This window comes from Typopeltis vanoorti, chromosome 6 (assembly GCF_054136105.1).
Source record: "Typopeltis vanoorti isolate ZY-2024b chromosome 6, IOZ_Tvanoo_1.0, whole genome shotgun sequence".
NCBI lineage: Eukaryota > Metazoa > Arthropoda > Arachnida > Uropygi > Thelyphonidae > Typopeltis > Typopeltis vanoorti.
The window spans coordinates 143,417,501-143,431,172 of NC_143554.1; the positions used below are offsets into that span (position 1 = coordinate 143,417,501).

The 13,672-nt window shown below is 33.2% G+C and overlaps 1 protein-coding gene across 3 annotated transcripts in view; it reads left to right on the plus strand.

Annotated features, from left to right (window-relative positions):
- Positions 1–13,672, plus strand: part of LOC150106005 (uncharacterized) — a 42,087-nt gene that overhangs the window by 13,854 nt on the left and 14,561 nt on the right. For 2 of the 3 annotated variants that reach the window (XM_090394455.1, XM_090394457.1), the window contains 2 exons: positions 503–544; positions 6,107–6,148. In XM_090394455.1, coding sequence (XP_090250581.1) covers positions 503–544; positions 6,107–6,148 — 84 coding nt within the window. The remainder of the gene's footprint in view (positions 1–502; positions 545–6,106; positions 6,149–13,672) is intronic. The other variant, XM_090394456.1, reaches the window with a different exon arrangement.

The window sequence follows — 13,672 nt, forward strand, 5'->3', positions numbered from 1 at the left end:
GAGTGCCCTTCATATTAAAAACGGAACAATGTTAGTCCAAGTTGTGAGGGAAGCCGAAAATACAGCTGATAAGAGTCAACGTTCCTTCAGACCGTTGGTTTCTTCATCTTCTGGAGATCCTAGAGAAACATTTGTTATAAATTCGAGTATCTGGGAGCAGCCTCGTAAGTGCTTCTGTGATCCATCAAATGCACATCATCATCTGGTGGGAGTTGATTTCACATACATGGACTAAACTGCGGATCAATGGAAATCGGTTCTATAGAACAAACAGTCTTGGTACTCGCTTTTCTAGTCTGATTAATGTGCGTGTGCTTGTCTAATGCATACTCTCTCAACAGCGAAATTTGGATGGCGTAAGTTTGTAAGTGGAAGGAATCTGTTAGTTTGAACACTGATGTATTGGACAACTGTGTGTGTGTGTGTGCCTGAATGCTTTTTCTATTAAAGCAGATTTTCCTAAAACAATTAATTCCTATTTTTATTATTATTTTTTTCATAGGAAGTCAAAGAGCACAACAACTCTCTTCAGAAACAACTTGAGGTAAGCTGCATTCCTCTTTCAGATTTCTGACTCTAGCAGATGCCAAGTTATTATTGCAGTTTCGTGCTATAAAATTCTAATTTGCCTCGAATAATCTGACCGATTACTCAGTCAATGTCTATGATTACTTACCGACTTTTTTTTTAAATTAGAATCAGATATATCTGTGCGAAATTCGTTATTAATTTGGCATCTACTTTTTAAATTGGACGAAGATGTTGGTTTACAGTTTAAACATGATTAATAAATGACTTCATTTCATTATAATTAATTAAATCAGTTTGTAGTTACTACATTAGCTCCGAAGATGTAGCATTTTTTATCAAGTATAGTTTTTCTTTTCCGTGCTTTTTATCAATTATAAATTAATAATAAATATGAAAGTAAATTTGCAGTTGTAATAATTCAGAGATCGGTGTGTGTGTGTGTGTGTGTGTGTGTGTGTGTGTGTGTGTGTGTGTGTGTGTGTGTGTGTGCGCGCAATGTTTTTTTATTATTTATTAAGGATGTCACAATGTCTCTCATACCCTTTAAAAAGTCATCGGTTCGAATGTACCATGCAAAACCATCGTTTATAAAAGGAGATTACGTCACAAAAAGATTTGCCCATTTCTGTTTTGAGGATTTTTTCTTACAAGAAAAACCAAAAATACCGATCGCAGAACATACGCAATTAAGGTCTCATACCTTTAGTTTCCTCTGCCGTCGTTCCCGCAACCTAACTCAATCAATCCTTTGTATTCACTGAAATGAAACAGCAAATAAATAAAGAATTTAAAGAAAGGATAAAGCCTTGTAAAACTTATTATTTTTAAACACTTTCAATTCATTGTCATATTCCCATCCAGATATATTTACATGATTAGTTCGAAAATGCCTTCGGTGAGATTTCTAACAGGCCATAAGTTGTCAACCTTTCAATAGCATATAACATTAATTTAATATCAATTCTTCAACTTATTACGAAACCAAAATTCGTTTATGTAGTACATAAAGATATAGTCGATATCTTCCATGGTGGGAGTGGAGATATGAATAACAAAATACTTAGTGTGAGTATATCCCCTTTTTGTATTTTTTTAATGCAGAATAGCTTAATGTTATTTCTTTCTGCTTTTTTTTTAAGTTCAAAAAACAAACAAGCAATAATTCACATACAAGTAAAAATGTATAAATTTGTTTAGTAATCTATAAACTCTTTGTATTGTTCGAATTTTTCATAATTTCGTTTCTATATATGATATAAAGAATCTTCAAAATACAACAGAGAAGAAATTTATTCAATATTTAACTAAACCTTTCAGAGATTGTTTCAATATGCTTGTTATATTTTCAGGTGATTTACTCTACACCAATTTCCCAAACTGTGGGCCGCTGCCCCCTTTGGGACCGTGAGTTTTGTTGAGGCGGGGCCGTGAAATGCTGAAAACAAATTTAAAATGTTTTAAAACCAAGTAGATTTTTTTAATCTTAAACGAAACAAATTTAATATTTATTATTTATTATTTCTTTTTTGCTATTTTTTATATTTTAATGGAAAAAATCACACATTGATGTTGGTTCACAACTTTTGCTTCCTGTGTATTTCGGCGCTTAATGAGTATTAGTAAATATATGCTTATTCATAAGTTTCATTTCAAAAGTATTGATAAGAAGCACAAAAATAATTACAAACGCAAAATCTTGAATATAAATTGTACTGAATATAAATACAATAAATATTATAATAATATATGTCTGTATTATGATTTTTTTTCCGATGGCGGCCGTGAAATATTTTAATTTTTCCATAGCGGGCCTTTACATCCATAAGTTTGGGAAAAACTGCTCTACACTACTATTCGGATTGGCTTCAGTTAAAGAAAAGACCAATTTTCTTTTCTCGCCATACGAACTGAAGTTATTCAGCCCATCAGAAATAAAAGATATGCCTAATTACAACAAGGAAGTGCCTCATAGAAATTTAATTAAAAACTGGATAAAAAATTGAAGGCAACCGTTTCCATTAATAGTAAACTACATATTGGAAGACTCACTCTATTGAAAAATACGAGATTGTGTTGTCTGTAGATCACGTTTTTACAAAATCTAAGAAAATCAGTAAGACCTGCGTCATTGGAATATTAGTTATTTAAATTCCCAAAATCAAATTATATCAGCAAGCGTACATATGATTCAAGTTCTTCGAAGGTATTTTAAAGATGAGGGACTTGCATGACTAGCCATTATTTTAATTATGAAATTGAAAATAATGCCTCATTTGTTGAAGATTTGTTAAGTAATGACAGAGATAGTAGAGTACAGCTGAAAGTTGCTTTCCCCTATTTGTCTGTCTCTGCGACCTCCTGAGATGGACAAGTCTTCCACTGGGGGGATGACAGATTATTTCATGCGTTGAAGGCTATCCTTAGGAGTCCACGCATACTGGTTCTTCGTATCTTTATGAAGGAGCAAAGATGACACTATCACAAATTTTCAAGGAAAAGTTGTGATAGTGTCACAAATTTTCCTACCTCGCCAAACTCAAAGACCTGTATCGTGGAGGTGATGCGTTTTTAATCTGTATTCCGCTATGACATTGTAGAAGAATTCCGACAAATCAGAACTGAAACATCAAAACCCTTAGGCCAAGCAGTCTCTTTTGTCCGAAGGCAGTTTAAGCGATGACTAAGAATCAATATGAATGTGATGCTGATTACGTGTGGTGCAGGGATTGCTTCTTTGGCATATTGCTCGGATTGGTACAACACCCTGTTCTACTGTCGAATGCTCCTTGAGAACCCTCTACAGTCTAGAGCAGAGCTTTCCAAACTGTGTGTCGCGACACGTTAGTGTGTCGGCTGCAGTGTGAAGGTGTGTCGCGCGAACATAAAGCATTAAACAGAATAATCGCTGAAAATTTCCACAGCGGAATCCATTCCGCAAAGTACCGGAGCGATTAGCGTCGTCAAAATTATATATACAAACTATCTTTTAATTATTTTTAACCTTTAAGAATATATCATATCAATATATTTCGATAAATAATGGAGAATAAATGCAGCCGAATTTTATCACGTAGTAGTCGTTCGGTTTTATTATCGTTCGACCAATAAAAATAAAGTGCCTCACTTATTCAACAAATGTTATTATTGATGCTTATTCTAACTGCAATGTGAATAAACGAAAAGCTGCTGCTTTTATTTAATATTTAGTTACTGTTAAAGCTTTGCAATAAATTCGCACAGTTTTATTTATCAAATTGGTGTTGAATTACCCGTAAAATGGATAAGTTTCTAATTAATAAAAGAAAAGCTGAAAGTGACGTTTGTGATGAACAAAATGTATCGACTATAGAGGAAACTACGCAAGAATCAACTGTTGAACGGTCTGCATTAATAAGAAAGAAGTGTAAAGGAAACTTTTTCACGCCTCGTTTATACAATAATGATTATATGAAATTGGGGTTCACATTTTCTGGTAATGAAAACCATCCTTGTCCCCAATGTTTAGTTTGTGGAGTGATACTTGCAAATGAAAGTATGGTACCAAACAAATTAAAGCGACATTTTACCACAAAACACAGTCATTTGTCAGAAAAACCAGTAGAGTACTTTTTTGAACTTTCAAAATCTATAAAGAAGCGGTCTATATCGTTCACCAAGAGAATGAAGACATCAGAGAAAGCTCAAAAGGCAAGTTACTTGGTTGCTCAAATAATTACCAAAAACAAGGAGCCACACACACTATTGCCGAAACCACTATAAAGGATTCTTGCTGTGCTATTGTTCGAACAATGTTTGGGCCCGAATTTGAGATAGAAGTTAATAAAATCCCTTTGGCAGATTACACGATTGGAAGACGTATTCAAGACATGTCTACTGACATTAAGCTGCAAATAAAAGATATTTTTCAAGACGATAATATGATTTTTACATTGCAGTTAGATGAATCAACAGATGTCAGTGGATTAACACAATTACACGTTTTTATACGTTTCATTCATACTAACAGAATTATTGAGCAATTCTTGTGTTGTCTAGAACTTGCAATGAAAACTCTAGGTGAAGATATATTTAAAACAGTAGATTGCTTCATGAATAAAATAATTTGCTATCGTTAAATTGTGTAGATATATTCACAGATGGCGCTCGTTCAAATGGTTTCACAGCTTTAGCAAAGAAAGAGAATGAAAATATTATAATTACTCATTGCTTTTTACATCGCGAAGCACAAGTCGCGCAAACCACTGGAAATGAATTAAAAAAGATTATGGACAAAGTTGTTCAAATAGTCAATTACATTAAAAGTAGACCTCTTAAATCAAGAATTATTTGCTAAAATTTGTGAAGATATGGGGGAAAAATTTTAAAAACTTATACTACACTCAGAAGTTAATTGGCTGTGTCGAAAAATTGGCTGTGTTGGAGGAAAATCAGCAAAATGAATTCTGCGATCTAATTCAAAACAAATTATGGTGCACAAAATTGGCATATCTTGCTGACATATTTGAACACTTGAATAAAATAAACACCGGTGTGAAAGGAAAAGGAGAAAATATCTTAATAACGGTGGATAAAATTTGTGCTATGAGAGACAAGATAGAAATTTGGAAAATGAAAGTGAAAGAAGGAAATTTTGAAATGTTTTCCAAAACTGCAGACTGTGAACTAAAATATGATATCAGCTCGCTAATTGTTGACCATTTAACAATGCTCGGAGAGAAAATTATCACTCCTTCCTAAATATTGAAATACAAGACTATGATTGGATCAAAAATCGATTTTTTTTCAACTGCAACGATTAATTTCTCACTTAATGAAGAAGAAGAATTAGCTGAAGTCTGTTAATGATGTATGAAGAGGGTGAATTAGACAAATTTTGGATTCGTGTTTCAAAAATGGATCTAACATAGGTTAAACAGCGTTAAAAATTCCTTTGCTACATACATGTGTGAAGTGTCATTTTCAACGATGGCACACTAGAAGACATTGAAACGTGGAAGCTTAAGAATGCTTGATGACAAAATGCGAGTGTCTTTATCTACTATTCCACCAAATATTGAAAGGCTCTGTTCATCCCATGAAGCTCATATATCATATTAAATTTCTAATATAAACAGAAAGAGATTTTAAAATAAACCTTCTAAAAGTTATACAAAATATAATTGTAAAGGCATATAATTAAACTACATCCTATCTACGTTACCCATGAGAGGCACATCAGACTGAATTACTGTGTCGCGAAATTATGTTTGATTAAAAAGTGTGTGACCAACACGAAAAGTCTGGAGCATTGCAAACTTTTATATCAAAACATACTAATCGGTATGTTCGAATAGTGTTTTATTATTGTTTTAAAAATCGTAGTTATCATTATTTTAGTAACAGCGCAATTTTAGTTGAATTTGTTTTCTTAAAAATCTTTGAAAACTAATGATGAATGATGAATAAAATAAATTAGTTACCCATTACAGAATTAAGTACCTTTTTTGTCTTCAATAATTTAATATCTTTCTTAACAATAAAAATTAAATCATCACTATTTTAATTTAAAATAAGAAAAATCTTATATTATTTCCAGGAAGTCAAAGATGAGAACAGCACACTCCGAAGACAATTTGAAGTAAGATCGTATTTATTTTCTTTCTTAAAAAGTCATGTTCTCTGTGGACATTCTCAGAAATATATTTATATTTATTTTAATATTATATGGCTATTCGCTTTTTTTTCGTGAATCTCACAACTTATATATATCTACATTGCATGAGAGTGCCTGGCATATGGAAATCATTGAGCTCTATTACTACACTAAGATATTTGCTACACTAAGATTACAAAAGCACTGGAACATCTCACTTCAAGCACATTTTTCTGCGACATGTGAAGAGCTGCATGGCAGGAATATTCATGGAATGGAGCTGAAATAACATTAAATACACATGACCAGTTGGTGGGAGTGGACAACACACATAGCTTAGGCTGCGGAGCAATGGAAATTGATTGTGTAGATCAGCGTTTCTCAAACTTCAGATAACCGTGTAGCCCTTCTTAAATTTTCATTATTACAGAGTACTCCCTTATCAAAATAATAAATAAATAAAGTATATTTCATTGTAAATGTCTATTGTAAATTTTATTTATTTGAATTCATATGTTCATGTAAACAAAAAATGTGATTTATTTTTAATATAACAAAATTTGGAATAGATTCCTCTTCATTTCCTGCCCGTGAAGAACGACAATTCAAGTAATTCATATGATACGTACTAAGATTTCTCATCTTCTTTCTAGTTGGTTCTCTAAAGATGTCAGACGACATCTGACATCTTTAGAGAACCCTATCAATGCCCTTATCAATTTCATTTGATCCAGATACAATATCAAAGTTTTCTTGTTGCTTACAACTACTTGTATTTGCTATATTGCTCTCTTTTGTGCATTTTATAAATCCAGTCTTTAACCAATGATCCATACTTAAGAATTTGAAAGCTAAAAAAATTACCGTATTTACTCGAATATAACTCGCATTTTTTTCCAAAATTAAAGCTAAAAAATCGTGCTGTGATATATATGCGGGAATTTTCGGAAACTAAAGTTTTCAGAATAAAAAAAACTGAAAATGGTGTGGCTTACCAAGAAGCTCCTATTCGCTATCGCTACTTTTGGCATCGAGAACAGTTTCCTTGTGTGCATCATTCAAGTCATCTACCCAAATAGCTTCATCTTCTTTCCCATTATTTCAAGCAAAAATCACCAGTAATTTACAAGACTGGAGATATGTAATGAACAATCCTTCACAAATGGCTAATGAAAAGTAAAAGATGAGCGTCAAACAGACAGCAATGGTAGGCCAGTGGAGGTAGAACAACAATGAAGAAGTGCATATGATTGGTGCGGTATTAACAAAAGTTCGCTCGAACCAAAGACAAAGGCAAGCCAACAGTTGAGTTGAAATGGTAATTCTCTTCAACCGAATTCCATAAAAATATCTGAAACACATTCACTATATATATTTCTTAGTTTGAGCATGTTCACGATGGGGATGGTGTCAAGCAAAACCATATGTTGCACTGGCGACATGGTTTAGCTTGAGTCTATATAGCAGTTTCTGTTGGAGGGGAGGTGTGATTCATTAGTTAGTGTCATTTTTTCCCAGTTGTATATAATTGCACTATTTGTTGAGAAATATATTACACAGACTGCAAATGTCTCTGTACCTTTTTCAGCGATACAATAAATCGACTTTTTTTTTTTTTTTTTTTTTTGCGTCTTCAGTATAGTGACACTGTTGGGGAGGGCATGTTGTTTACTGCAGAGAGCCAGTTACTATCGCCAGGACGTGAACGTCGTGGCGATAGTAACACGCAATATGAGTAGGAGAATTCTTTCATAATTTATTGAGAAATATATACTTTTTAATTTTTTTTAATAATAATTCCATGCTTAATGATGCATAGCCGAAAATTGCCACATAAACTCTGAAGACCTTTCGCTTACCCAGGGGTACTGGTAGCACACTTTGAGAAACACTGGTGTAGACCGACAGGTCATGGTACATACCTTCCAGCCTGATTAATGTTCTTGATATTAATGGTTGTCAATCTGCTTTTCTGACGTGTCCTCTCCCACCGACGAAATTTGGAAGTGATATTATAATGATGTGGGCCTAAATGGCATGGATTAAATCTTAGTTCAAACACTGATGTACTGGACATGGATATGATGGTTACTACCATAAAGCAATGACATAAACATGTGGTTTGAATAGAATAACATTGAATCGTAGTGCCAGTATGGCTGTCTTCATTACTGAAACTTAATAGTGCTTTAAAGAAAGAATAATGTATGATTCAACATCTACTTTCTTTTCGGAATTAGCAGAAGACCTTCCACTACGAATTGAAATAAATACCATTGCCAGACTCAGGATAATGCATTATTATCTTCTGTCAAAAAAGATACGTTTTATTTCTATCTGCATGAGTTTATGACTTTTGCTGAGATATTATATATAACATGAGTGGTGTGTCAGGATTTGTTTCACTTCTAAGTACAGTATGGCATCCTCAGGATCACACCTAGACAAGATGTTGATGACTAATTTGGGACGATGAATCTAGAAATGAAGAAATAATTATTTAAATGTAATACTACTAATAATTTTTATTATTTTATTAATGAGGTACACAATTACCATTTTTTATGTCTGTGTTCTTGAATGATGTCAGAGTTTTCATTATTTGTGAAATTTAATTTAGTGTACATAAAAGCGGTTCTAAGTTGGCCTAATAAATATGAGTTCTCTGTGTGTTTGAAGCAGATGGAAGTTGCACTTTATCATTGCTTATAATTATCACAAAGAAAAAAAAGTTATATTTAAAGAATCAATATTACACACCATAACAAATGATCTGGCTTCAAAGAACGTGCATGACGCTTGTATAAGATTTAAACCACCACACTGTCAAAAGTTTATGAGAAGCTGCAATAATAATTTAATCTAAATTAAGCTATGAAGTTTATTTTAAAATTCAATTTTATTTCTTATAAACTATATACTATCTGAATAATATAGTATCTCTCCCAAAGTCTCATAATCCAGACATCCGTTAAAATATTTTGATACCCTATATTGCTATATCTATTAAAAAATAAATAACCTTTTGTTTTCATGTATATACATAAAACAAACATGTATATTTAATGCAGAAATCTATATATTAGATATTATTATTATTATTATTATTATTATTATTATTATTATTTGCGAAAATCAGGAATTGCGGAAAGAAGTAAACACACTCAAGTGGAATGGAACACATGCTAAAAAAGAAAGAAAAAAAGAACTTCAAATTGAGGGAATAACGAAAGAAAATACAGAAGACTTAAGCAAAAAAAATGCAACTGATCGGCAGAAAAATTGGAATTCAAATCGCAACCACAGATATCCACTATATCAACCGAATCCCAGAAAACAATAAAGAGAGACCGCCACCAATCATCGCTCGTTTTACCAACAGAAATCTGAGAGACTCCATTCTTACAGCAAGTAAGAAAACAAGGCCGACAACAAGGATCCTAACTGATAAGAAACTCCCAACCCCAATCTATATAACGGAACACTGGACTCCATACTTCAAAAATCTTCTATACGAAGCAAGGAAGACAAAAACAGAGAAAAACTACAAGTTCCTGTGGACAAAGAATTCCCAGATATTTTTGAGAAAGAATGAAAACAGTCGAGTATACATAATTACAAGTGAATCTGACTTACACAGCCTACCAATATAAAACACTAACTCTTTTCATCCTTAAGAATAAGATTAGAACTCATTTAAAAACTATATAATGGAGATCTCAAACATAGGTGAACATATCCAGTCAGACAACAAAAACTTAAAGGTTCTTTGACTCTGAAGAAATGGTCAGACAATATTTCCACCAACACCAACTTCACTATCATACACACAAACATAAGAAGTATAAAAAAACACTGGCTTACATTGATAACACAGCTCAATTATACCATGATAAACATATATGCGCTAATACTGACCGAAGTTTCAATAAAAGACACAGAAATTTACGCATACAACATAAATAATTATCAAACCTACAACTTATGCAGACCTAACAAAAGAGCAGGTGGCACTGTGACATTTATCAAAGAAAAATACAATGTGACAGAAAAACAAACTCACTTCGAACATGCGGAAACACTAATTTTGGAACTCACAAAAAGCCACAATAGTATCAAATACACAATAAACACAATATACAGACCCCCAGATAATAATTCACTCAGTTTTCTTCACGAGTTAGAAACATGGCTAAGCGGCATCGAACCACGTACAACACACAGGCTCATCCTAATAGGAGACATTAACATAAATATTCTTGACCACGCTTCTTCAACCACTAACACATATCTTGATATACTAAGTCAGTATACAACATAAACCCTACCATTAATTCCCAAACAAGAGACGAAATACTCATTAACTCAATAACACAATCGTGCATTGATCATATCAACATACGGGCTCCCATCCATACATATACATCGTCATTAATTATCGTAAAAATTGCCGATCACTACTTTGTCACAACTTCGTTTTATTACGTTTCCTACCCCACCCCTCCCACCACCACAAAAGTCGACAAAACTCGATCATTCTAAAGAGCATTGTCGATAACCAAGTAAAAAATACAGACTGGAATTCCCTACTTAAAATAAACGATCCTGTAACATTATACCAGAATTTTCAACTAAAGTTCACAGAAATATACAAAAAAGCAACAAAACCTATACGAACGAGGCGACAAACAGACAACATTCCATGGATAAATGATGACATACTAAATACTGTTACTGAAAAAGAAAATCTATGGAAAAAACTTAAAAAGTCACCCAGTAGCACACATTTACAAACCTCATACAAAAACACAAGAAATAAACTAACAACAAAAATCCGTAGGACCAAAAGACGCTACTACTTCCAAAAATTCATGGAATATAAAGACAACATTAAGCAATCATGGGCTACACTCAACAAATTAGTAACCCGAAAAAAGGAAACTTCAGCACAAGATTTTTTTGCAAAAAGCTTCGGTCAGGACACAAACCAAGAGGAACTAGCAGATTCATTCAACCATGCTTTCACAAACAACATCATACAACTCAAAAACGACAAACTACCAACGATCACCAAAAAGCTACCGACACAAAGTCAACAACAAACGATGTATTTTCCACCCATAACAAAACAGAAACTGAGAGAAGCAATCCTACAACTAAAACCAAAGACCACTCCATTAATAGACAAAATAACATTCAGACCTTATAACACACTTTGAACAAATAAATCCAATACTTTTGAAACTTGTGAACATAATATTCAACACAGGCATTATTCCACAACAACTAAAAACTGTAATTACGCCAATATACAAACACGGCAAAAGAAACGATATTCAGAACTACAGACCAATAGCTACACTACCAGTCATCTCAAAAATTCTAGAAAAAATAGCACACACCAGACTACAGAACTATTTACAGAAGTTCAACTTCATCTCACAAAATCACTACGGCTTTCAGAAAACAAAAAGCACCATTATTTTATTAGAAGACATCGCCGACACAATAAACAAAGCTCTCGACAAAAACAAGTACGCTGTCCTTATACTGCGGACCTAACCAAAGAATTTGACACACTTGAACATGACATACTACTCACCAAACGATACTCAATAAGTACAAGAGGAACACTGCATACATGGTTCAAGAACTAGCTCTCAAACAGAACAAAAGTAACAAAAATAGGTACATGTCACAGTTGGAGTATACATGTAAAACACGGTGGACCTCAAGGTGCAATATTATCACCCACTTTATTCAACATATATATTAACGATGTTCATAACATATCCAAAAGAAGTCAAATATTTCAATACGCAGATGACACTGCACTACTAGCAATACACACAGACATTAACAGCTCTCTGCAAAGCACAACAAGACCTAAACGAAATCACAACATACTTCCACCAAAACACAGTTCTAATCAACGGCACCAAAACACAAATGTTGATAATACACAACCCAAGAATCATACGCCCCGCATCCTTATCGATACATTGTCACACATACCGCTGCATTAACAACAAAAATACCTGCCAATGTGCCGAAATCAAACCTGAAACACAAGCAAAATACCTCGGTCTCTATATAGATTCCCACCTTAAATCGACAAATCATATAGAATATCTACACACCAAACTCCGGATCATCGCAGCAAAATTCTTTCAAGTTAAAGACATTATTCCACCCAACATAAAAAAACTCCTATATCATGATATCTGCGAATCCCTACTCAGATACGGAATAACAGTCTATGCAAATACATCAAACAGCCACCTAACAAAATTAGAAACGCTACACAGGAAAATAGTGTCAACAGTGATCTGGACACTTTACACGCAACAACCAATATCCGACAAGCACATGGCGATACAGAGAATTCTCAGCATTAAAAACCTGAAACATTACATGAAATTAAGAAGGAATTACTTCAAGATCACATATCGAAACAACAGAGACACATATCGTTTAAGACGGCCTACAATAACTCTCTACATCCCCACACCCTTCAACTCATACGGTTCTTTTGTGAGATCACATCAGATATCCACACAACTCAACAACCTAAAGAAAGTTAAAACACGTAGATAACTACAGAACATTAAAGAACGAACTGTGGAAAATATACCAACAAAGTTAAGAAACTTTAGCACTAATATACACATCACAAATCACTAGCATCCAACGCCTACATCCCATATATAAACAGTAGCAACAACAGAAATAGTGAAGGCTAAATCCCACTTTCTTCATAAAAGCTAACCCAAGCTTCGAAGTAGGTGGGATTAACTTGCCTCTCTCATCTACAAGTAATCCTTATAAGCAAATGCAGAAATTTGTATGTATAATCACTCTTTCTCAAACTTAAAAAAAATATATATATAAAATAAAAAAATAAAAAATTATAGAAAAAATTCTGTATAATCTTCATTGTTAATATTACAAGAACATGTGTTGTAAATACATAATATAAAGACAAAAAATATTATTAAAAATTTTAATTGAAATCCAATTTAGGAATTGGAGCACTTAGTGCTGATCTCTGTAAAATTATAAGGTGCAATGTCACACAAGAGGTTTATTGTATGTATAAATATTTTAGTAAAAATATTTTAAAAAATCAATCAATAAAAAATATTATTATTATTATTATTATTATTATTATTATTATTATTATTATTTGTATGCCTTTGTATAACGTTTGTATGCCTACACAGAGGGCGCTGTCTAGGCATACAAACGGTTGCGTGGTTGTATCGCTGGTCCAGTTTTTATACTTTAATGTGGTTCAAACTCCTGTTGTTAATTTAAATGTGTCACATAGTAACTCTTCTTGTCACGCTAAAGACAGTGCTTTTTAATTCATCGAAATCGGCAAAGTGAAACCCAAATTTTGAGTGTGCTGAAAATTGAGCAGAGTTCACCGTGGTCACAAACGAGCATAGAACAAAGAACGTCGCCATGTTTACAGTTGTCCAAGGGAAGAAAGGTGAGCCATGAAGT